The sequence below is a fragment of the Gallus gallus genome, chromosome 8 (assembly GCF_016699485.2).
Source record: "Gallus gallus isolate bGalGal1 chromosome 8, bGalGal1.mat.broiler.GRCg7b, whole genome shotgun sequence".
NCBI classification, from domain to species: domain Eukaryota; kingdom Metazoa; phylum Chordata; class Aves; order Galliformes; family Phasianidae; genus Gallus; species Gallus gallus.
In genome coordinates, this window is record NC_052539.1 from 27873015 (window position 1) to 27898420 (window position 25406).

At 45.2% G+C, this 25406-nt stretch overlaps 2 protein-coding genes across 7 annotated transcripts in view; one reads left to right on the forward strand and one right to left on the reverse strand.

Moving 5' to 3' along the window:
• RAVER2 (ribonucleoprotein, PTB binding 2) overlaps positions 1-12402 on the forward strand; it is a 30560-nt gene extending 18158 nt beyond the window's left edge. Inside the window, exons 7-13 of one of the 3 annotated variants that reach the window (XR_005861990.2) lie at positions 1440-1544; positions 1739-1850; positions 2978-3216; positions 5359-5470; positions 5832-5977; positions 10403-11698; positions 12375-12402. Coding sequence is in view for 2 of the 3 variants with exons in the window: in XM_015291120.4 (XP_015146606.3) it covers positions 1440-1544; positions 1739-1850; positions 2978-3216; positions 5359-5470; positions 5832-5977; positions 10403-10549 (861 nt within the window). In the remaining variant the exon portion in view is untranslated. Of the gene's footprint in view, positions 1-1439; positions 1545-1738; positions 1851-2977; positions 3217-5358; positions 5471-5831; positions 5978-10402 lie in introns of all 3 variants that reach the window. The other 2 variants (XM_015291120.4, XM_015291119.4) reach the window with 2 other exon arrangements.
• A 274-nt stretch (positions 12403-12676) lies between these two features.
• The window catches only part of JAK1 (Janus kinase 1), a 52896-nt gene continuing 40166 nt past the window's right edge, over positions 12677-25406 (reverse strand). For all 4 annotated transcript variants that reach the window (XM_015290965.4, XM_046944253.1, NM_204870.2 and 1 more), the window contains 14 exons: positions 24202-24308; positions 23034-23180; positions 22241-22328; positions 21569-21696; positions 20973-21108; positions 20347-20498; positions 19107-19257; positions 18163-18257; positions 17256-17448; positions 16527-16651; positions 15670-15842; positions 15102-15219; positions 14676-14786; positions 12677-14429 (listed from right to left, as the gene is read on the reverse strand). In XM_015290965.4, the coding sequence (XP_015146451.1) occupies positions 14328-14429; positions 14676-14786; positions 15102-15219; positions 15670-15842; positions 16527-16651; positions 17256-17448; positions 18163-18257; positions 19107-19257; positions 20347-20498; positions 20973-21108; positions 21569-21696; positions 22241-22328; positions 23034-23180; positions 24202-24308 (1826 nt within the window). In that variant the 3' untranslated portion in view covers positions 12677-14327. The remainder of the gene's footprint in view (positions 14430-14675; positions 14787-15101; positions 15220-15669; positions 15843-16526; positions 16652-17255; positions 17449-18162; positions 18258-19106; positions 19258-20346; positions 20499-20972; positions 21109-21568; positions 21697-22240; positions 22329-23033; positions 23181-24201; positions 24309-25406) is intronic.

The following is a 25406-nucleotide window of genomic DNA, read 5'->3' on the forward strand; positions in this document are numbered from 1 at the left end:
GTACAACCAGAGCTTGAAAATACCTGCAAGGAGTGTTGCAGGAGACCATAAGATATGCAAAGCCACACATCCTGAGGGCTGCTTTTTGACTTAGCTTCATTACCTGGTTTTGCTGAGCACGCTGTCTAGGAAATTTGGGGCAGCAAGGAAGGCTACACTGGCTGTGATTTGACACAGTGAGTGCCGTGTGTATCTATTCTTGCTCTGTCGTACAAAAAAGTCTGTAGAACAATTCATGTTTTTGCCTGGCAGATCATTCTCAGGAGTTGCTGCCAGGAATTTCAAGGCTGCAATCACAGTGTGCTCTTGGGATCCAGAGTGGGCATAAGCTTTCCTTGGAGCCTAAGCACAAAGCGTGGGATATAGCAGTGGCAGAGTCTGACCGTGGTGCCCGTAAGGCTCTTGGTGAGGTGTCTCAGCTGTGGTGGCAGCCAGCATTCCAGGAATTGTGACTGTGACTGAAAAATACTAGTATTTTGTGAACTGTATAGGTCACAGTGCTAACAAGTTGTCATCTTTTGAAGTGTTTGTTGGAAGACATTCCGTTTAATGTTTCGTGGAGAAGAGGTTTGTGTAGGTAGCTCCCAATAGAAGGGGGAATAAAAACTTGTGGCTATTGCTCTTTGAAAGTAATGATACTGCTTGGCAACAGCAAAGCAAGGATTGAGAGTCCCTGCCAATTGTAACGGAGTCCTGGAAGCTGTGCAGATGTTTGCTGGAGATTATGTATTAGAAACGCAATGCAAGGCACGATGCAGACATTAACAAACAATGAAGTCCTTATTCATACAGCTCGTAATCCGCTGAAGTCCTTGTGTCTCATCTTTCATATTGGCATGCTGTAGGTAGCTCTCCATCTCTGCTTCATCTGCCTGCAGAGGCTTCAGGCACGGGTAGGTTTCCTTGCTGGCTTTAGACCAAAGGGCATCAGTGGAGTCTAGATTCTATTTGGAATATACTCTTGTTTTGTTAGAAGCCGTCAGAAAACGTGTTTGTGGTTATGAGGTGAAAAAAGAGCTAGGAGGAAGAGGCTGAAAGAAATTGAAGTCGCTTTGTGCGAATGAACCAGGAGGGGCAGGTTGGATATTAGGAGAAAGTTCTTCTCCAAGAGAGTGTTTGGGTGCTGGAATGGGCTGCCCAGGGAGTGGGGAGTCACCAGCCTGGGGGTGTTGGAGGAAGGTGTGGATGTGGCACTGAGGGCCGTGGCTCAGTGGGAAATGCTGGTGGTAGGCGGGCGGTTGGGCTGTTGATCCTGGGGGTCTTTTCCAACCTCAGTGATTCTGTGATTCTAATTTAGTTCTCTGGAGGAAATAGCTGCTTTCCTTTGTTGTATTAATTCAGAAACTAATCTGAATTTCAGTAAGCAGGATCATCTGAAAATGTTTTGGGAGTGTGCTGTTTTCCATGACCGCTAACTGACGATTGCACTGATTTCACAGAACTCAATTCTGGGCAATACAAGTAACTTGCTGCTGCAGAGCCCTGCTCACCTCCCATTGCCGCAGCAGCAGCTGATGAAGATGGAGAACATCCAGGCCAATAGTGTAAGGTCATCACTTTAATTTCAGCCGTCTTTGGGCATTCTTAGAATTGATAAATAGTTGTATTTTGTTATTTTTTCATCTAGTATAACTGAACTGCTTAGTGTATGTAAAAAGATTAACTGAATGTGAAAGTTAAAAGAAATGGCTGCAGACAGGCTTTAATCATTTACACGGTTTTCTGTTCTTCCTTATAGAAACCAGGTTTGCTGGGAGAGCCTCCAACAATGCTGCTACAGACGGTGCTGGGAATAGGAGTAATGCCATCAGTGAGTTCAGGCATGGGAACGCGTGGAGAAGCTCTCAAGTGTAAATGACCTTTTATTTCATACCAAATCAGTACAAATGCTCAGGTTGAAATGAAGCACCTTCCTTTCTCCCACGTTGCCAAAAGCAAACTATGTTTGAACCTTGTTCCTTGACAGGAAGGTAGGCGTAGAGCTGGACAAGTAATGCAAGTCATCTAGCCATAAAATTACACAGGTTAACGAGGTATATTGCTATGCAGCTGTCTTCAGCCTGCTGATCCAGCAGGTTATGGCCATTTGAACTTGAAATGCCTTGCTTTGTTGCCTGGATTCTCTCATCTGTTTACTCAGAGAAGAAAAAGCACACTGTTGCATTTGTTGAATATTTGCAGGCGGTTGAAAATTCTGCTTGTTCAGTTACTACAGGTTTAGCACACGTGGAATGTGCTTTTATTCAAAATCCTGGGGTTTGTTGTTTCAAAGAAAATAAACCCTGGTGCTGAAGGAACACTGCAGATAGTTGTTTTGCGTTCAGTTCGTTGAGCAGGAGAGCTTTAATGTCCAATCTGTGACAGATACCAGCTCTGAATGCCAATTCCTGCACTAGTGGTGCCCTCAGCTTCTATGAGGAAGGACGAGTTGTGATAAGAACATCTTCCTTTTTCCTCACTGAGAGCCGTGTACTCTGCAGCTTTGCAGGCAGCTTGTTTGATGGCAGTAGCCAGGAGCAGGGAAAAGCCACCACCTTTGGGAAACAAAAAGAAACCCATTCTGAATGCCTAGATTTTAATTTTAGAGAACGCATCCCAGCTGTTCTATTTGTGAAGGATTTTACTAATGCATGTCAAAGTTGGAGGTACTTCCCTGCATTCCTGCATGGGATCCTCTAAGAATGTTGTTCCTAAGTTTTTGAAGGAGAATAACTAGTTCTGATGGGCATTAATGGGAGAACTCGGGGTTCTCTTTTATAGAATTAGCTTTCAATAGAGTTTGCTCCCAAGATGGCAGAAGACTAAAGGCTATAACCAGAAGTCAGTGTTCTGTGATAGCTGTAAAGTAGATCTCTATGTGTTTTTTGGGTCACTTAACAAAAACCACCAGCAAAAAGTACTGATGAATCCTGTCTAACAGAAAAGTTTCTCCATTTATGGCTGACTGCAGCATCTAATCTGCCTCCAATTCAAACAGCAGCAGCAGCAGCAGGGATGGGCTTGTTGCCATTCTTTCCAAATCAGCACATTGTTGGACAAGCCATACCAGGGCAAAACAACGCTCCGGATAAAGCACTGACTGCTGAAGGGGTCGTCTCGGGATCGCAGCCGTATCATCAGAGTGTAACCAACATTGGTGCAGGAGCCTTGCGGGCCGGCCACGCCAAGCAACAGAATCAACTGAATCAACTGAAAAGCACTGACACGAGTTTGGGGGTAAGGAATGCTGCATACAGGTGGTGCTGGTGCTCCTCTCCTGCTGCTTCTCGTCTCTTAACCCCAAGTGTTCTTCTTAACCTCGAGCGTGAACTGCAGCTCCTCCTTGTATTTCCTCACCACAGAATCTGTTAGATCACAGGATCATTCATGAGACGTTTTGAGGTCATTTCAGTTATGAATTATAGAGAGAGAAAACAATAATGCTCTTTGGCGGTCCAAATTAATTAACAAAGGAATCTTTTTACAGCACTGGAGGCTTTTTTTTTTCCCCGTGTGTATGCTTCATAGTATTTGGTGATGAAATTATCTCAAGGGCAGTGTCCCTTTTAAACACTGAAAGTTGAACTTGTGGTTGGATTTCATGACTAATCAGGAGCCATTGCGCTGGCACAGGGTAGGACCTTTCGATTTCCAGATGGTGGCTATATACAAATGAATGTGCGTGCATGTTAACTTTCCATGTGAGCTCTGTATCCCGTTAGCCACAGCTGACATCTCCTTAATCTAAAATTAGTTTTAATATTCATTCCCATGTAGGCAGGGGGGAATGACATGGGATTTAATCAGAGCTAAAATGGTCTGCTGACGTTTTTTCAGCATATCCTGTCATTAACAGAATCTGGTCTATACAGTTACATTTGTTTTTAATGATCTACATATGTATTTTGATGTTTTCTTGCTTAATTTGCATCCCATCTCACTTTTCCTTTGGTATTTTTGAAGCACCTGACGTGATCAGCTTGTAGGCAGCATTGGTGTCAGTTAGACAGCTTTGATCCTACTTCAGAAAGCACACTTTTAGAATCCCATTTTGCTGTAACAAAGTGGAGGTACCTATGGGTGGATACACAGGGATAAAATATGCAGCACATATAAAATCAGTATTTTAAGTCAGTGCTTTCTTTTGTGAGAAGGAAATGTGATTAAATGATTAGAAGTCTGGGTATCCCTGCTTGTAGCAGGGGGGGTTGGAACTAGATGAACTTAAAGGTCCCTTCCAATCCAAACCATTCTATGGTTCTGTATTCCATTTGTTTCAATGAGTAAATATAGTGTTTATCAGAAAAATGCCTGTAGATGTAATAGTTTCTTTTCTGCATCAGTAGACAGGTGGCCCAATTAGCAAGGATGTCTTCCATGGCAAATCACCCAAGTCCTGATCCTTGATGCTGAGCCGCTGTCCCACCCCAAGCACCTCTTTTGTGTTTGGTTTTTGAGAAGCTGGTGGTTTAATACCAGTTCACTGAAAAGTGATGGATTTCTCTTTTCCTTAATGAGCTTTGCGAAAACGAGCAGGCTAAGTGTAGGTTAGGATGCTGTGTAAACATCTCGGAGCCACGTTATTCCAGGCAGGCTATGCAGCTTGCCATCACTGCTTGTCTCATCCTTATTTCTGCTGTTTTTCTGAAGGCTGCACGATTAATGTAATGTTTTGTCCCACCCAGCCGCTCAGTTATTGAAAACAGCAGCTGCTGGCAACGGTTTCTCCCTCGGAATGAGCTTTGCTTTTCCCCCATATCGCACTGTTTGTCTGTAGCTGCAGATGGTCTCCCTTCAGAGAGCCCTTCCCTGGCAGGGGGATGCAGTGCTGGTGGGCGCTCTTCGTGGCCCCTCGGAGGGAAGAAAGCACTGCTGGCGGCACGGAGGAGTGACTCAGTTCTGATGCTTCATTTCCACTCATTAACATTTCCCTCTTTTAAAGTAAGGGTTTATAAATAGGGTGGTGGGTAAGATGTGTTATAATGGCAGATTGAGGACGGTATCATCTCTCCAGTCCAGGGTTCGTTTGTCCTTCACTTGCTTTTGACGCTGGGTAACCAGAGCTGACTTTGTCTTGGCCACAAACAGAATGCTCCCTCCCTAATCTGGAGTGATTAGTGTTCATTTACTTCAATGCAAAAGGCGGTGGTGGCTGTTTAATATCCTTTAGTAACTTAGGGTCTGAAGGGAAACATTCCTACACAATCATTTGTCAAGAAAACCATGTAGGCAGTGCGTCCAGATCGTTGTCCCCGGTATTTATTTTAAAAGTTTGTCCAGAACAAGCTAAGCTTTGTTCCAAATCATGCTGGGATGCTTATCCTGTTTCTGACAGATGTGTGACTACGACGTGTACTGATCTGTTCCATTATTTCACAGCCTCCTTCAAAAAAACAGACTTCTCTGCTAGGAGAACCGCCAAAAGAAATCCGCCTTAGCACCAACCCCTACTTGAATTTGGCAAGTGTGTTGCCTGGTATCTGTCTTCCAGGTAAGCAGACATTTAGCAGTTGTACTGGGAGGTTTCCTCAACCAGCACGTGGCAAATCACTGTTGTGTTTAGCAGGTGATTCCAGTCGCCACAACATAATAAAATCTTGAATTCTGCCTTAAAATTGCAACATAATCTGTCCTATCTATGTGAGGAGGGTACGTTTTCAGAGTTGATGGGCAAGCTGATGTAGATAACCTTCTAGAAATCCTTTCAATTATTCATAGCACTGATTAGTTTTAAGCACAGTCTGATAGGAAGTAGCGGATTTCTGTTGTAATCCCAGCCCACTGCTGAATGAGAGTGCAGTCCAATTTGTGCAGTTTGCGTGAACTGTGCCCGTTCATTGTGTTACAAACAGCAATTGCCAGCAAAGCCTCGAGTCCACCACAGCAGAGCGGACTGTCCAACAACATCGTGGATGCTGCCGTGTCTCAGGGAACTGCATCACAACATGCAATGGAAAATTACTTTAATTACGCTCAGCAGCACGGGGACTACACGCAGGTACGTTGTGTTGCAGCACTTTCCTCTGATGAGTGGTTTGTCACCTGGAGCTGTGGCAGCAGGATCTGTGGCAGGCTGCTCAGAGATCCCTGCCTGAGCTGCTCTGTACTCTCAGTGCACTCCTTGGTATGCGTGGTCTGACAGCCCTGCTTGCAGTTGAACAGCATTGCCCAATACCATGAACCCCACTCAAGCTGTTCCTAGGCTCCCCTGCAGCCAAAGCCCACCCTTTTCTTCAGGGTGAATGCTCCAAGTCCTCATCGCTGATAGTTTCTCCCTTTCAGTGGTGCAGAGTGCAGTCAGAAAAAGCCTCAGTGCATTCTGCTGCAGGGTCGTAACTATGGGAAGTTTGCTTCTTGAGAACCTGACTTCAGTACAGTCAACTCAGCAGTTGTTCTCGTACAACTCCTGGCTTGGCTTTTGTCTCTTTTCAAAAGTTTTTTCCTTCCCAAGACAGTTTTAAAGTTTTCTTGAACTTTGGCTAGATCCCAGGGAAGAGTATGTTCTGCGTCCCAGAGAAGAGTATGTTCTGTGTGGCAGAAGTTGTTGTGTAGCTTTGGGAATGTCTGTAGCCTTTGCCTGTTGGGATTTCTTCACCATTGTTACCATTTGGTGATCAGAACTGTTGTGCTGAAGGGCTGCCTCTGCTCTGGAGATCGTTTTGTCCTAATTCTGAGAGCAATGCAGAATCACAGCATGGTTGAGGTGGGGGCACCTCTGGGTTTGTCTGCCCAGCACCGCATCCAGGTTTGGAGATGTCCAAGGAGGAGACCCCAGCACCCTTCTGGTCCCAGTACTACCCAGCTCAGCAGTACTGCCTGGTGAGCAGGGGTTGCTCCGGGGCTCCAGATTTTGCCCAGTGTCTCTGGGCCTGCACTGGGCACCTGGCTCCGTCCTCATTGTACCCTCCCTTCAAGTGCTTATGGATATGGCTGTGATCCCTGAGCATCCTCAAGATCCTCCAGTAGGAGTTTGCAGACAGTGGTACACTGTGAAACAACACTTCCATATTTTCACTGACCATCACTGATCAGTGTAGAAATACAGTTGTATACTGAACAAATATAGGTGCTCTGTGTAGAAGTCCTAGGTGTGCTGTGAGACCCCCATCCTGGCTGTGCCCTGTCTCAGCACCTCCTCCCTTGAGTTTCCTGACCCCTCGTTAGGCAGGCAGAAATGAGCTCCACTCCTAGGCTGGTGGCAAGGCAGTCTCTCACCCTAAATGTTTTGGGGGTAGCAAGTGAGTGGGCTTGAGTCTGTTCTGTGGCAGGAGGGAGTCCCCTGGGCTGGGGAGGTCAGTGGGGATGGGGTCACTGCTCAGTGTTTGCTGCAGCAGAGAGTTTGCAGGGGCTGGGCCTGGCTCCCAGTTAGGTTGACCTTGTGACAGTGGGGGTTAAAGGAGCAGGAGGGATGTCCATGGGCAGTCTTGTATCGTGCGAGCACTGACATCATCTTGAATGGTTTTGTTTGAATCCAATTGTTGGCTTTATTTTGGTACTTCATGCAGGTAGTTTCTATCTACAAATCCTTGAATTCCTGTCAAAAAATCAGTAGTACTGCAGTATTACTGTAATTATCGTTGGTATTAGACATACAGAGGACTCCAGTGATGTGACTTAGGTCCAGAGATGCCACTTGTCATCATTCACCTCTCAGCATACTGCCTGTCCCTTCCCTATTATAGCAGTGACATTGCACTCACACCCCCTGCCAAGGCAGCAGTGCCTTGTGATCTCCAAAGCACTCGACTTAGCTTTGAGTTGAGCTTTATCATTGGTGCTAAATATGTTTTGATGCTTCTTGGAGGGCTTTGCCTCTGATTTATCCTCACGTCCCTTGAGGCCATAGAAATTGTTTTCATTTGAAGTGGTCTCAGTAGACATCTAATGGGAAGAGGTGTTCTCCTCCTTTATAGGAGGTTGTTCAGCAGTGGCGTCAGCACTGTGCTCAGGCATGTAACTCTAGCCAGGCAAGAGTCAATGAATTTGAAAATGAAGCCTCTGAGGTGAGAATTACTTTTCTTCTCGCGGTGTCTGTGTCGGCTGCTCCTCCCATCGGCTGTGCAGTGCTTCAGGACCCTGTGCTGGTGGGTTATGAAATGCTGCTACCAACAGACAGCGAGCCTGCGCTGCTGGAGGCGCTCCCTGTCTGTCTTATGCTGCCACCGAGCGGCTGCGTGGTAACCGAGAGGCGCCGTGAGGCCCAAGTAGGCCGAGTGCTGTGCTCCCAGGGAACAGCGATAGGGTGAGAAGCGATGGCCCCACGTTGAGCTAGCGCGGGGGCAGGCTGCGTGTTAGGGCACGTTCCTTCCCCAAAGAGCGCTCAGTGCTGCACAAGGGTGGGGGTCGCCATCCCTGGGGGTGTTCAGAGCTGTGGGGATGTGGTGCTGAGGGACGTGGGGGGAGGTGGGCTGGGGTGGGCTTGGGGAGCTCAGAGAGCTTTTGTAACTTGATGATTGTACAGTTTGAAGTCCTGCTCTTCCTTCCCCCGCCTCCACAGGAAAATAAAATGCTTCTGGTAGACTTTGGGCCCACAGGAAGCGAAGGCAGAGCTTTTCCTGTGCTCATTAAGAGCCTGAGTTGTTTGGGATCACACGCAGTTCTTGATGGATGCGATGGATAAAAGCCATGGCAGGCAGGCCAGGGAACTCAGACTTGGTGTGAGATTGTTGTACTTGGAGCAGATAGAGCAGCTGTGGTCATGTGTGGCTTGTGGGCGGCCTGCAAGGCCTGGTGGGCTGCCTGGGGCACATCTCAGGATAGAGGCGGGCAGGGCTTGAATGCATAAAACTCCCCATGTGCAGGTTCTGCTTTCTGCTTCCCAACAGCTCTGATGTGCTGGAAACTGGGAAAATTGTAGCAGCATCACAGAGAAAACCTGGGGTGAGATCGAGCTGCTGCATTCCCATTTGTTTCCAGCCGGAGAGGGAGGCCTGCAGTGAGGTGATGCTGAGCAGCTCGCTGTGCGGCCCCAGTGCTGGCTGCCATACAAGGCAGAGTGAGAGCAGCCCTTGGCACAGGCGGAGCAGAAGTATAACTTACAGTGAGGTGCTTCTCTCATTCCTAGAACTAAAACATAAATCTCGGTGAGCAGGGCACGCAGGCTGCTCCCAGAGAGGCTCAGTGCTGTTAGGGCTGTGTGCTTTTGTGTGTGCGCTCACTTTCTCCTGCTTCTTTGAGCTGTGTGCCCAGGGCTCTAGAAGTCATGCTCCTGGGAGCTGCAGAGCACACAGTGATGTCCTCACTGCTGCAGGAAGTGTGGGGGAAAAGCAGCATCTTTCTGAAAGCAAATTCTTGTTTGTGATAATGACAGGTGCTCACTTAAGTGGCATTGGACTTTTGCAAGGAGTAACTTGAGCTGTGAGTGTGAACTAGCAAGGGGAGCTCTAGAGGTTTGTTAGGGAAGGTTTGGCTCAGAGATGCTTGGTCAGCAGAGCTGTGCTTTTGATAAAGGGATTCATTTCCTGGGTTGTGAGATGTGCTAGGGTTTCTAAAACACCCATTCCAGCATGAAGCAGAACCCCACTTGGCCTGATCCAGGAGCCAGGTGTTACCCAGACTGCCTGCTGTGCTCAGGTTGGGTTGAGGTGACGGTCACAGGGCACACATCAGCCTGTCAGAATAAGGCAAATGGTGCAGCCCTTGGTAGTGAAACCAGTGTCACACTGGGGGAGGAGAGGTGTATGAAGGCTTGGTGATGAGGGTGGTGAGCTCTCTGTGTAGCTCCTGTGGCTGTAGGTACCATGGATGTTGTAATGCCCTGCTGTGAGGCATCCCAAGGAGCTGAATGTGAGCCTGGTGTAACCTGGTGCCCTTGTTGAGGGGCCCTGGGCCCTTACCCACCCCAGAACCCTGCTCTGGGATGTCAGTGTGAGGCACCTCAGTCCAAGCTGTGATTAAAAGCAGTATCACTGCTCTGTCCTTCGCTTGAGTACCACATGTAAATTCCTGTCTGCGAGTGGCCAGCAACACAAACGTGCTTTGGCATGGCAGGACAACAACAGGTCCTTAAACACCCTGCTTGCTTGCAGTGCAGGGACACCTTAACCTGATCAGCTCTTCAAGAAAAGCAGGAGAGCTCCAGGTGCTCCACTGGTGATGTGCTTTAAGGGGTGAAGATGGCCAGAGCACGGCCAGGAAGCTGCTGCCCCTCAGCACGCATCCCGCAGCGTGGGCACCAGCCCTGCCAGCCCTTTGCCCTCCCAGACATGCGTGTGCAGCCGGGCACCTGTGCATTTACGATCATTTTTTAGGGAAAGGGCACAACCACTGACTCATGAGCTGTGTATAGCCAGACTAAGGCAGGAGGAGCAGGCGTTTGGAGCTGGTTGCTGGCTCCTGGTCCTTGCTCGTTCCCAGACCGGAGCTTTATTTATTGATGCCGTTGCTCTGGATCATGTGTCGCTTGTTTTCTTCTTGCCCTTAGGTGGCTCCGGCGAGAAGTGAGAAGCGAGGCTCCTCGTACCTCATTGCCTCCCCAGAACCTGGCCCGGTGGAGTACCTTGGCCAGCACGCTCAGGGCTCCGCAGTACGTTACGCAGAATCCTCGCTGAAAAAGAAGCGTGTTTACTGAGACCCGACAAGTCGGCCCTGCCTTGATAGGTGAAGGCAAGCCTTGCGTACCTCTGCTATTTATTGCTGCCTTAACTTCAGACAAATAACTTTTCTTTCTCCGTGGGTTACGAATATCCCAAGAGGAGCAACCCTGTGTAACAGGCAGGTTTGCCAAGTAAGCTGTAGGCGCTGATACGTCGTTAGCCGTTTCTCAGTAGTCTGACTTGCCTTCTGGAAGGGTGGAGGGGTGTCCTTCGTCTGCCACCAAAGCGAACAGTGGGCTGAAGCCAACCCAGAGAGGTAACTAACTAACTCAGTAGTTCTTGGCAGCGTACAGCTGAAAGCAATAAAAACACTGAGGGGGAAACACGGATCCTTTCTCTAGTCCTCAGACTGAGGAAGTTAAAGACAAAGTCTTAATAGTAATTCTCTTTCTTATTTTTTTAACTCAAGAATGTGGGGGTTTTTTCAATCTTGCTTATCCCAGGATGAAGATTTCTGCATTTACAACCTTTATATTTTTAAGATTTCCTCTTAATCCTGGAGTGGAGATATACCAAATGTATTCCTAGAGTCGCTGTGATGTTTTCAATAAATGTTTGTCAAAAGCGCGATCCTACGCAGCGTGCTGCCTTGCACTATGAAATGTCACTTGGACAGCTGCCATTTGGCCAATGAAGTAACCTTTATTTGCGTTGGGTAAAGAATCCACAGCTTCCCCTTGGAGTAGTTCAGTTTGTGAATGGAGCTGTGTTACACAGCAAAGCACCAGCTCAAAAGAGCAAAAAGCAGCGGTCTCCTGAAAGCTCTGGAAGTGCACTTGGTGGTGTTCTGCAGCCGTCCTCCTTCCAGCGGGAACGTGGTAGGTGGTGGGTGGAGGTAACAGAGATGGGGAGTATACACCGCCTCTTTGGCTTTGCCTGAATGCAGATGAGCCACACGTAGAGCAGAAGTGCCCCTACAGCTCTCCTCAGCTGCCTTCTTCAGTTCTGCCTGCCTGCTCTCCTGTCTATTTATTTATTTTTTCCAGCCATCTTTAGACATTTGCTGCAATCCAAGCCCTGCTTAAGCTCCATCCCGGCTCCAGTTGTCTTTGCTTCTTCCAGCTCGCCTGTTGTGTGAAGTTGCTGTCCAAAGGAAAAGCCATTCATGTTCAGGCAGTACGGCGGTAGGTGCATGGCGCAGGCTCAGCCCTGCATTGCTTAGCAGCTGGGTGGATCTCATTGTCTTTTTATATCTAAAAAGGACTTGGTATTTTTGGCTCATGAATGAAGCACCTTCGGCTAGCCTTTCTTCTCTGCTGCTACTTGTTGTAGCTGAAGAGTTAGCAAGCATTATTTGAAATCCATGTTTGTGATGGCCAGGTGTGGTGGGCAGAAGGGCACCCTTGGAATCCCATTGCAGATTGTTTTGGACCCGATTCATTCATTATGCCATTAAGACTGTAACAGCAGGCCTGGATTCTCTAGTTTGGTAGACAGTACTGAAAACGTATTTTTTAATACTGATCTGTGTTTATTTTTTATGAACAATTTAAGCTGCATTTCAAGCTTTAGTGTGTGACCAGAAGAGAGATTTTTCCTGGTTTTGTTTTTTTTTGTTTTCTTTTCTTTTTTTTTTTTTTTTTTAGTATCCAAATCTCTCCTCCCTCACTGGTGTTGTATGGATAGACAGCATGCACTGCATACAGGTAGCAAATGCCTAAGACAGCCAAATAGCAGCACGGTTAATGGGAGACACGACGTTTTGGGGGGTGGGATTCTGTATGTATTGATAAGTTCACTTGTAATATTTTGTTCAACCTGTTTGTATACGCAACTTTCTTAATTTGTTACCCTTTTCAGTGAAAATAAAGTGTTTGGTACACATTTACAGTGGACTTCTGTGGAAGAGAACCACCTGTGCCCTACCTTTAAGTAAGTGAGCATTTAATGTAGGGGAAGGTTGTTTTGAAGGCAGCATGGGTGCGTGGGAGACATGCAGAGGTTGCACTTGGGGACACAGTGGGTGGGCACAGCAGTGAGGGGTTGGGGTTGGACTGGAAGGGCTTAGAGGTCCTTCCCAGCCTCAAGGGTCCTCTGTTCTGCTCTGCAGCTCACGTTATAAAGCCTTCCTGTTTAACGTAGAATGCAAAAAGATATTCACGTGGAGAAAAAAAAAATCTTTATTAGATTTGTTTGTATAAAGAGTAACAAAGTGCTTACAGATTTAAATCGGGTTCATACATGACATACATACAGGAAAAAAACAAGTAATACTGTAAAAATAAATCTGACCTGGTCGCCACTCTTAATTACAACATTTTTTTTAATATATATATATATAGATATAGGTATTTAAAGACGTCTTTCTGTTATTGCCAGAACTATTTCCATTTTCAAAATCCAGGTTTGGTGGAAAAGCAATTTTGCCCAAAGGGGAGGACACTGGTCAGCCAAAGGTTTCCAGTTAAACCAGTGCTCCTTGAAGAGCCCAGCCTTACAGAACGGGGCCGCAGTGCCCTCACGTGGCTCAGTGGCATTTCAATGCCAGCTCTGGTCCTGACAATACAACATGCGTGGTCCCAGGGAGCCTCACAGGGCTGTGCTCTCCTGCTGGTCAGAGGAATACTTCACAAGCACGGGGCTGGAGACTGGACGTCAAATTAGACGATGGCCAATGCTATTATTTAAAGCAGTCATCTTATGCCAAGGGAGCAGCTTCACAGGAACAAACTGCTAAGATGCACAAGCATGCTGGCCAAGGAAGTCACTGACAAAAAACAAGTATCGTGTGCACTCCTTTGCTGGCACTGCTGATAACAAGACGACATTTTTAGGGTCAGAGTGTTCTTTCTTTCTCCCTAGGTAAGCTTTCCTGGTGCTCAAAACTCTACCAAGTTATTCTTTGCTGGGGGAGTATTCCCCCTAAATCTGTACATGGTTTAATAGTCTCTCTCTCCCCCCAGGTACTTTCCCGTGCACATCTCATGGCACTGTAGCTCACTTAGCTGCAGTACAAGCTGGAGATCAATGTGTTTGCACATTTAACAGCTACATCATGGGGGGAGAGTTTTGGGAGAGGGAGAGATGGGTAAAGAGGGCATGGAGGGTTGGCTGGGAAAAGCAAATACATTTATCCAGAAACTGGGCTTCTCAAATGAAATGCATAAATATACATGCTCATTCGTGCCTTTTTTTTTAATTTCTTTTTGAAATATGATAATCAATCAACACTTTAAAAGCATCTTGAAGAGCATGGAGCTGCAGCTGGCTTCAGACTATGTTCTTGTTCTCTAGATTTTTTTATGCCAAATTGGTTTCTTGTTTCTGAAATGTAAGTGCACAGAGAGGGGATTCATCAGCCAGAATTTTCTCCAAACTTCCTCAGCACTCCATAAGAAGTGAGGATGACTTCTGTTGCATCCACTAGTTCACAGAATAAGTGTGAACAGCAAACCTGTTTTAAATGCTACAGCTTGCACTGAGGCGTGCTAAGAACTGTAGCAATTTCTGACACTGCGTTCAGCTCACATTCAGCAGGGTAGTTCAGAGTGGAGTGAGACCATAACAAAGAGAAAACTGTCTTGCGGTAACTGGCGCAAGAGGAGTTGAAGCTATTGTTTTTGCCATACCTTGTAATTAATTTGATCCAACTGTTGACTAAATTTTAAAAAAGAAAAAGGAAAACTGTTGGAAAAACGATCCTTTGAACACACTAGCACAGTCAGAATACAAATTACAGTAGTTAAAAAATGAAAGGTCTTGGGCATTTATATTTTGACACACCATTGAAGTACTGACAGTATAAAAACTGAATTACATCTTGCTCATAATCGTTTCAAACCCTTGAATCAGGTTGTGAAAGGTCGTCCGCTTATCGTGCTTGAATATCCAGCATTTCCTCATCAGCTGGTCGATCTGGAAAAGGAAGAAGAGAAATTTGTAAAGGTTGAGTGAAACAGCTTGTTTCACTGCTAAGTACAGGGCGAAACTCAGTGCTGAAAAACATCCATAGATGGTGCTTAAAAAAGGTGGGAATGCCTTTCTGCCAGCAGCCACGGAGGACTTTCCGCAGGGAGTGTATTCACCCGTGTGTGTCCGGTGCTTTTGCTGCTCATTCACTGTAAAAGGAAGAAGACTGTGATAAAAGTAGAGCTGTGTTACCTCCTCTGGGCAGTTGGGTGGACGTGGCAAACGCTTCTCTTCTTGTAGGACACGCACGAGCCGTGCTACTGTCATCTGGCCCTGCGTGGGGCCAATCATCTTCAGGAACTCCTGTGGAAAGAGCAGGAGTCAGTTGTGCCACAGTTTGACAGCAAGATGCCACTGCAATCTCAATGTGAAAGTGAACAGCAGATGTTTGTCATCATGTGCACCATATACGCACATTACAAAGCAAGAGTAACATCTCTATGTTCAGTTTCCTCCCTAGGATGTGTAGTCACTGCAGGCTGTCTCTGTACAGGGTCTTTAGTGAAAGGCAGCCATGAGGGTTGTTTTGAAAAGATAAATTCTTTGCATTTCTTGTTTCCACAAAAACAAAATGTGATGCAAGCATCTTTAACAGCACTTCCCTCCACAAGCACTTACTGTCATTGGGCTGGACTCCGAATCGCAGTAGGTGAGCAGTTCATACAGCGTCACTCCAAAAGACCACACATCTGAGGCGATGTAAAACTTACTCTGAATCAAGCATTCTGGAGCATACCTGTGGCCACAACAGGACAGTGTTAAACTGCATTCAGAGCTGCACAGATTTACCCATAGGTGCACAACCACTGTGAATCGAACGTAAGAGAGCTGAGGAGGCACAAGCTGCATTTGTCCTCCTTACACATAAATGTGCCCATAAGGCTTGGGATGGCACAGCAATAGTAAACAAGGAACATCTTACACAGCAAAACACTCTGAGACTAAAGGAGACCAAAAGCAAAATCATGGGGATTACTGAGTGCAGGAGGACACTAATGCAAAAGCAGATTAGTCAGCCACGTGCCTCTTTCTTGCTAGGATACCGTACCAGTATTGGGGCCTCTCAGCTAAATGGGAAAGATCTTTAGGACACCTAAAAGCCTAAAAGAGGCTTCAAAGCCACTGAGAGGTGAGTTAATCTGTCACACAGTCTGGTTAATGAAAATGGGTTATAGCTTCTTATTACCAAAATACAGGGCTGTCGAGGTCGTCTTTGACAGTGTAGTACTCCTTATCAGTCTCAATGGCTTTGGTGAGACCAAAATCTCCAATTTTCACTCTGTTCTCACTTTCAACAAGGACATTTCTTGCTGCTAAGTCACGGTGCACATACTGACGGGAGCCCAAGTAGTCCATCCCCTGTAAGAGAAGGAAGAGAAACCTTTTGTGTTAGTTTCTCCAATACTTAACATCAGTGTTTTTCTCCCAACCTCACTTCCAAGCATTCCCTTCTTCCTGCAGTAGTCCTCCATCCCGGTTTTCCATGGCAAGTCCTGCTGGCACTTTCCAGGGTCCTTTTCTGGCCCACATCCTTCCTCTAAACTCCGCCTCTGGGTTCCCCATCTGCTGAGGCAGGTGGTTGTTTCTGCTCTGCACCTTTTAACTTATAGCTGAGCAACCACTCTCTCAGAGCCTTCTCTCCATGGCAACTGTTCCTCTGCATGCTGCTAGGACTGACTGATGTCTGTGCCTGTGCTGCTTCTAGCTGCCTTGTCCACCACAATCATGAAGCCACAGCCTCTGACAAAAGGCACACAGCTTCGTATGGTCTTTCTGCAGCATGCACTTTAGTCTCATGCTGTCCTCCCTCTGTAATGCTTCCTATTCTGTAATTCTTTCTTCTCCTGGTCATTGCTTATGCAAGGGAACCTAATAATTGCTCCTTTTATAGCATCTGCGACACCTTAGAGACTGCTTTTTGGGGACAAAGCAATGGCTTTGACCATAAAGCAAGCCTCCTTTCTCCTCCTCCCTTACTCCGTTAAATGAATACTAAACTAATCAAATAGGAGAGTTACAAGAAAGCTCTGGTGCCACACTCACCTTGCAGATCTGAACTGCATATCTGAGAAGTTGTTTGAGATTGATTTTGTTCTTGTTTCGTGGCAGATACTCCTTTAAGCTCCCAGAAGGAAGAAATTCCATGATGAGTTTAATCCCATTTCCTCCTAAAAACAAGTGCACGGTTAATTTACAAACTGACCCTTCTCACATCATTAACATCAGAACCTTTTGTACAACGCCCACAGCAGTGGTAGTATTTGTTCTGTAACAATACTGTACGACCACGGCCAGGCAAATCCCATTATCAGTCACTGTACCAATCCAGAAGAGAACCCGTTCCAGACAGCACAGTTGCTGAACATAAAGATCTTCAAATTTTCTTTAAAGTTATTAAAAGCTAAGTATAAGGCAGTGGAGCTCTATTCTGTGACTACCAACATCTGCTTCTATCACTGACCTATAGGGTTTATGGATTGTGAGCTGGCTCATACTGTCAGCTCACGCCTGGCACACACAGACCACCACCCAGCCCAGGTGATTAAAATCCTTTCCATGGATTTGGTGAACTCCAACAACTTCGGTCACATCAAAGTTAGCTAAGTGTGAAAATGGGCAGGAGGGCTTCAGGCAGAAGTTATTCCATGAAGAAAGACATCTAAACCCACACGACAGAACTAAGGCTGTTTGGCTTTTTAAAATGCTTAATTTTTAAAGGAACATTTTTTATACTTCTAGTGTATATTTTTAGTATTCTTCATGAAGACTTACCATCTTCTGTGCAAATTCCCTTATACTTGACAATGTTCTCATGATACAGATTCCTCAAGATTTCTATTTCCTTCTTGAGATCAGCAATGTGATTCCCTCCACTCTCCGGCTTCAGAGATTTAACTGCCACTTGTTCTCCTGTATTGTCACCTTCTGGATCGTATCTGCAGAGTTCAACCTTTCCAAAGTGGCCCTAGTTGTCAAAGAAAAGAGCATAACTTAACACTCCCTAACCAGAGCGTCACTGATGCTCCACTTAAGGCATTTACAACTCACCTCTTCCTGCTGTGACACAGAAAGCGCACACAGATCTATGCACACACACTCCCCTCTATAAAGATGCCAAGAGACCAGAAATTCTTATAACAATTTACAAACTTGATCACTGTTTACTAGATATCCATAGAAGCCTTCCAGAACTTCCATACAGAACACACAGAGTGTGTTTTTAGAGAGAGGTGAGGTGCTGGAACAGCTGCCCAGAGAGCCTACAGATGCTCCATCCCTGGAGGTGTTCAAGGCCAGGTTGGATGGGGCCCTGGGCAGCCTGGCCTGGTATGAAATGGGGAGGTTGGTGGCCCTGCGTGTGGCAGGCAGGTTGGAGCTTCGTGATCCTGGAGGTCCCTTCCAACCTGGGCCATTCTATGATTCTATATACACCCTTTTTGTTTTCCCCAGCAGGATTAACCAAGAACTCCCTTGGTTCACCTTTGTCCATCCCTGAGTGCATACACACCTCCTCCTCCTCCTCCTGATACCTCCACCCCCCTTTACCACGTTAAACATTCAAAAATTATCACGGCTGCTCTTCATGCTCAGTCCTGACAGGACTTAAGGGCAGTCTGATATGGGAAAAGTCACAGTTCTCATTTCCAACGTAGGGACCTCAATCTGACATTGCTCTTACCTCTCCCAAATCACGGATTCTCTTTAAGAACCGTTTTTCGAAGAGTGTGGGATCGACCTCTGTAACAGGCTTCTTCTCCGAGACGATATCGGGGTCTGAGAGTGGAAAAGCACCAAGTTAGGCAGATTCCTGAAAGGACGTCTTGGTCTTCATGGGCATCCTTGTTCTTCTGCTGCTATTCGTGCCTCTGTCCCTACTGTCTCAACTTCTTTTATTTAAACATAGCCCATTTCTTGATAGGGAATTCCTTCCATTGCTATGTGCCAGTCTACCACTTTCCCAGACTGATTCAGTCTCATCTACCCCCCCCTGCAGTCGTTATTCAGCTTCTGTGGCTACGCATTGCTAGATACAGAAGGTATGGTTTTGCCCTTATGTGCTGATTTTCTGTTAGCTGCTCCCTGTAACTACAACATCAGGTGAACCAGGAACACTGTTAATGCTCTGATTCAGTCAAGAATCCTGTGGAAATTTCATGGAGCTCAAAGACTGACTTGAGCTGTTGGATAGCCTTGTTTCTTACAACACAGGCAACACGGGCTCCTTCTAGCTTCTTCGTTTGCAGACGTTAAGGGCAAGAATCTTATTCCACAGAGGAGCAGCAAGTGGGTACCTGACAAAGTATCTGCAAGATCACTGTGGAAATGAGACCATTTTGTACTTAACACCACATGTTACAGTACGGTTTGTAAGGGCAGTGGGCACAGCCCTGAGCTGCTGGAGCTGAGAGAGTGTTTGGACTCTCTCTCAGACCATTTGAAGTTGGGTGGTGCTGTGTGGAGCCAGGACTTGGGCTCAATGGTCCTTGTAGGTCCCTTCCAACTCGAGATACTCTTTTGACACTGTCACCGTGCAAAAATACTCCTGTAAGATGTCCAGTTTTAGCCAAACAGCCCACACTTCCCTATCCAACTCTTAAGCCAATCAGCAAAACCAAGCCTTACTTTGCTCCTCCAGTTTGTTGATGTCTCTCATGATAGCTCTGAAGAAGGGTCTCTGGTGGGGGTCATAGTTCATGCACTGTTTCATCAGGTCAGCTAGTTCCTTGCACGATGGTGTTATCAACATGAAATGCCCTTCGTAGAACCTTTCCTTCTGTAAAGCGCAAATGAAAACTCCAGCATGAATTTTAACTTGTTGCTTAATCAACCTATGTCCTACATTAGAAGATAAGACTACTTTGTCTTAATTTCATCAAGTAAATTTCAGCATTAACTCTAAATCGTCACCTGCCAGTAGAGAACTATTATTAATGATGAGTCTGGTGCAGTTTGGAGCAACCATTTACAGCACACAGCATCTACCAGCTGATGAACATTTTACCTTTCAGAAGCTGTTTTTCAGCCAGTTGCCAGGCTCACCATTTACTTACACACTGGGACAGATGGCCACATGGAAATGCTTGCCAAGGAAAACCACCACAAGGCTGGCTGCTCTTTGCAGACAATGAGAAATTAAGAGCAGTGGGACATAGATGGGATGAGGGCGGCTTTGTACAGTTTCTAAGCTCAGCAAAACCACCCCGGTTGCCTGCCATGTGCATGAAGCAACCTACAGCTGGGACAGCAAGTCCCCTTCAGTTACCTCCTGTTAAAACTACTCAGGCAGTGACTCAAGTACTCAGTCATTTCCTTCAGACAAGCAGCAGCTGCCTTGCTCCATTGCCTGCCCAACACAGCATAACTTCAAGAGAGAAAAAGCACATATGGAACATATGCTGAAGGGCTCTGGCAATGATGAACAAAAACTGCCAGAGTGAAGCAGAACAACTTTTTTTTTCTTTTAAGCTTTCAGAGCAAGCAATATGTTGTCCCACAGGAGACTAGTTTGGAACCAATGTCCAAAAGAACTGAAAAACCTAGGGGCTTTCAAGCTGAACCTCAGACAGTATATATAACTGGGCATATGGATTAGGAAAAGAGAGGTGTGACAGCCTTAGAATTTTAATTGTTTTATGCTGCACTTTGAAAGTCACTAACAAGGTGAAGTAATGATTAGCATCTCTGTAGTAAGGACAGGAATTCCTGCTGCAATCTGTGGCAATTCAGATAGAATCTGCCCCTTACCTGAGTACAGCTGAGCTGGGTTTGGTACAAGACAAAAGCAACTTAAGTTAGGGAAACTGAAGTGCTGAAGAAGATCAATCTGAGTTGTCAAGGTAAAGTTTAAGCAATGTAGTTTTACCTCTGCCAACGTCTTGTCTTTCAGCGGTGTTTCTCCATTATAGCAGATTTCCCACAGTGTTGTACCAAAGCTCCACTTATCTGCTGCAATGCTTAAATTTTTTGAGTCTTCAACACATTCGGGTGCAATCCAGGGGATTCGCTCCACGCATTCTAAGATAAAACACAGAATCAAAGCAGTCTGGAATTAAGACAAAGGTACTTTAAAAAAAAAAAAAGTCTTCCCACTTATTCTTGTCTAAATGCTGCTTAACTACAATAAACCGAAGCCGAAGTATTTGTCCAGTTTCAGGAAATCTTGATTGTGAAATCCCTGTTCTTATACAGACGTTTCCATGGCTTCTATAAGCTCACGGTTTGGGCCATTCAGAAACTGAGATTCTTTCTATACTATCTTGCTGGACCTTGAGATGAAATTAAGTAAAATGAATACAAATGAATACAACAAGTTCCAACCATCAGCGACAGACACCGCTTCGCTTCAGTGTTGTGGTTTTCAGCTTCATAAAAGCAGAGTGCTTTTATTCTAGAGCCAGTTCTAGTTGGTATAAATGGTATATTTATACCAACTTTTTCCTTTCCCTTCTCAATCACAATGAAGAGAGAAATCCAACTCTTGTACCATACCTTGTCTGGACAGCACAGTTATTGGTATTCCTGGGTCGCTCAGCTTTATGAAAGGGCCATATTCGGTGTCAATTCCCTCTCTTGCCAGTAGGATGTTTTTAGTACACACGTTTCCATGTACCAAATCCTTATCCTCCTGTAGTAGGGTAGGAAAAGAGTGCAGTGAGTGAGCAGTGCTCTGCAAGTGCCCTTGACATACCTATAGCACTGGGGAACAGAACACTCCAAACTGAAACCCAAAAATGCAGCTTGGAAGAAAAGAAAGGCAAAGTTTTGTATTTGTAAATTTGATTAATTTTGGAAAAAAATCCTTCTTCATGACAAGCAAAACTGCAGCAGTGGAACACTGCAGTTTCTAAGTACCTACAAGGAACCAATGGCAAATATAAGCACGGAGAGTGTTTGGCTTGCTGATAAAGGTGCTCATTACCCTCCTTAAGAGTCTACTTATTTAAAGCAACACAGTAAATATTAAAGAAATACCCCATACATTGCACAGTCCCACTACCCAAGGAAGGAACTTCATTAGTAGTAATGCACATGAAATCTAGGTACCATTAGATTGCAGCAAGCTATAGGCAATGCTTGTATCTTACCAGGTAGCTCAGCGCACTTGCAAGTTGCTTGGCTACGTTGAATTTCCAGGGAGTTGTCAGGAGTTCACTTTTTCGATGCATAAACAAATCCAGAGGCCCAAATTCAACGAATTCTTCAACCATGATATCTACAAAGCCAGGTGCATAAAGTCAGTATTACAATCACCAGTGTCTGGATAAACCTAATAAGCTCGTTGTCATCTTCTTCCACCCCCAACCCCAAGGCAAGCTGCTCAGAATGTCTTTATTTCACCTTCTTTGAAGTTTATTTCAGTGCTCAAAGAGTCCAAACTGCAAAGAGAGACTTTACATAGTAGAGTAACAGTAAACCAGAAGCAAAGCATTTCCAGAGCCTTGTCAGGGAGATGACTGCTGTTGGAAGGCTGGTTTGTACTGACACTACTGCCATCCCTTTGGCTTTCTGACCTCAAGGATCATCCTGTAAGACATGTATTCTAAGAAAGCACTGCAAAGGAAATCTAATTAATGGAAAGGACCTTGCAGCTGCCTGGCTGTTGCAATTCCGCTTCTGTCTGCTCTGAAAAGGCAAGCAAGAGATGGCAGCAGCCAACCACATCTCCCTTGAGGCCAGCTCTGATCTGAATGGCTGTCTTGTCCTTACTGAAGCCTGCTACTTAAAAATCCCATCAAAGAGATGTTAACTGAACTCACTTTCTAAGTCACGGACGCAGACTCCATGGAGGAAGACGATGTGCTTATGAGAAACCTGCCTCATCATACTTGCTGCTTCAAAGAAGGCCTGTTAGAAAGGGAAGCAGATTAGCCATTAAACTGCTGATCACTGCGGCAGTCAGCCATGCAGTGAACAAAACAGAATAGCAGTGAAATACACATTTGCAAAAGATAACTGTTTTCCACAACAGGGTTTGCCATCCCACCATAGTAACCGGGCTGTGGTGAGCTGCCATGGATGCACTCACTGTTCCCAGGGTTGCATAAGCAACCAGTGCTCCTCCCTGCCCTCTCGCAGACACTAGGTCTGAGCATCCCTGTGTGATGCATCAGCCTCTCTTTCCAGATAATTAAGCAAAACGCAAATCAAATAACTTGCTTGAGGCCACGTCAGTGACTGAACTGGTGAAAGACTCCCATGCCTGCTGCACAACACAGAGGTAATTTCTGGTAGGTAGCAGTGCCCTCACTGAACTCCATCGCTCAGCTGACACAGTTCAGACCCTCAGGCATGGGTATGCCTGTGCATTTCAGACCACAGCAAGGTCTGGCTCCATTTTGCTTGTGCTTACAGCCTGCGCACAAAATCAGCTTTCTAGGTATCTCAGAGGGCTGATCCATGAGATCGGACTGCCTAAATTGCTGAGAGAGACCCCAGCATTTTCCCATTCTCCTATCACATTCTGCAACCCTGTTCTTCTCAGGCACTCTGCAGTTACAGTGTGGTGAGGCCCAGTGTTTACAGTTCAAGAGAAAAAAAAGAAACACTTGCCAAAGAAATATCTCTGTGACTGGGGTCCAAAACTTTGAGGAGCACTTTAATCTCTTTTTCGTTTTGATATCCTTCATTCTCATCATCTTTGTAGTTGAGAATCCCTGAGTAAATCTGTGTTCTTGTCCCTCTTCCAAGGTGTTCACCCTAAGACAGAACACAGCACGTTTTCAAACCAGGATGCAAAACAAACAAAAGTAGATTTACACAAATAGTTGATTCTGCCTCTCAGAATTAGCCCTACATGCAGGCTTAAAAGAATTACAGAGTAAAAAACCAAATGACAACCTGTTATTCTTCATTCTAGTAGTCTCTGAGGATGTTTACCACTGTAAACTCAGTTGATATTAACGGGCTATTGCATCTCCACTAACATCAAGCAGCTTCAGTGTTAATTTAACATCATTAGACTAAACATCAAATGAATAAATAGTAACTGGCTTCTGATTTAAAATAAGCTGCTACTGAGCCAGTCTTTTATGTGCTTCCAAAAGTTAAAGGAAGTAATATTTCAATAGAACACTTTGTTTTGGACTGTAATTTCCTCCTAAATAACAGAGGATTCTGTCTTGGGATATTTTTGCAGGAAGTCTGAGTGCTGACTGTTAATATACAAAACTAAAACCAAGTAATATAATCCATACCTGTCTTCCTCAGTCAGTAATGCTTTTTTCTTTAAATAAATCTGACTGATTTAAGAGGCAAAGACTTTTAGAAACAGTCACTGTGATTCAAGCAGTCAAACCATTGTGTGATTTTTAAAGTTTATTCAAGTGAACTGTCCCACTGACTGCAAATGACTTACCAGAAACTTTGGCAATGTGCTCAATCAGTTTGGAAAACAAGATTTTGAATGCCAAGACTCTTCAAATCTTTTGAATATTTTGCTTTTATTTCCCTGCAGGAAAAGCTGCTTGTTTCTCCAGTAGGTCAGGCTTCAAGAGGTACAGGTATATTCTATGGTACAATCCAGGTGGCAAGAACAGCCCCTAAGACTTCCATGATTCTTTAAGAATAACTTTACAAGCAGCTCGTTCCAAATGCATCAGAAAATTGCTCCAATATCCATTTGTGCAATATCCGACCAGCCAGAACGTTGACATTTTATATAATCTATGTACGTATGGAGGTCTGCACAGTGGGTAGATTTCAAGACACAAACACCTACCTGCATTATTTCTTCTTTGCGGATTCGATGGAAGCTCAGCTGCCCTAGATGATAAGCAGGCTGGCATTCCTGAGCCTTCTTGGTTGCAACCAGCAAGTTGGAGATTTCTGGAAGGTGAGGAGAGAAAATATTCTGTAAGATTTCACAAAGATAACTCCATACATTCACATTCCTCAATCAGCTCCATTCCTGTATATGCATACTGCAAAGTAAATTCTCAAATGAGAAGGGAGAAAGGAAGAAACTGACTTAACTCCTGGTCAGGTAACTTCTGCTCACCATTCCACGGAGAATTCACCAGAACAGAGCTATATATTTTATATTACATATATCCAATCTTATATACAATATCCAGTACTCTGGATATTGTATATAATATTGTATATATTGTATATAATGCTGGGAATATATGGAGCCCGGCAAACATCCACAGGTCTGCTTCCAAGCACTGCTACTGCCACAGGTTGGGTAAAATAACACACATCCCCACTTTGCCTACAGGTACGGCCCTTTTCAGTGTGCAGATGGGGATGAGATTGCTGGAGCCTCATTTCTTTACCTCCTTGAAAGGTTCTTTTAAGTGCTCAGGGAGACACTAACATCTATGTTCAAAGCATAAGACTTAATTTAAGGAAATGAACAGAAGGAAAAGACTGAAACGTCTGCTGCTGCTTCCCTGCACGGCTTCTGGTCAGGGAGAAGCATGGTTAGACCTAAACAATTCATTAATTAATAATTTTGTCTTCCTGTTTTGGTAGCTGACATTATTTATTACCATATAATGACTTTAAATGTCTGTGTGCATCTGGCTCTCCTGTTACTGGGAGAACACGTGCATCAGGACTCAGAAGGCAATCAGTAACAGACCGTATATTCCAAGCACTGTTTTCATACTTGTGAGATTCCAAAGGAAAAGGAAAAAACAATCAGAGAAGAGTCAGAATACGGAACAGCAAAGATAATACCCTGGGTCCCAGTGAAGTTCAGAGGTGCCACTGTCCTGACTAAAGGAAACACTACGTGCTAACAAAACCCTGAGGTGGGCAGAAAACTCCTTGATCTGTTCTAATTATTCCAAATAGAGCTGTCACAGTTTCATCAGCAGGTCAAAATGTTTCATCGCTCCATGCCCCACACAATTACCAGTGTTCTTCAGAAGTGTGGAAAACTCATGTGTGTGGCTACAGAGCATTCTGCTCTAAGAC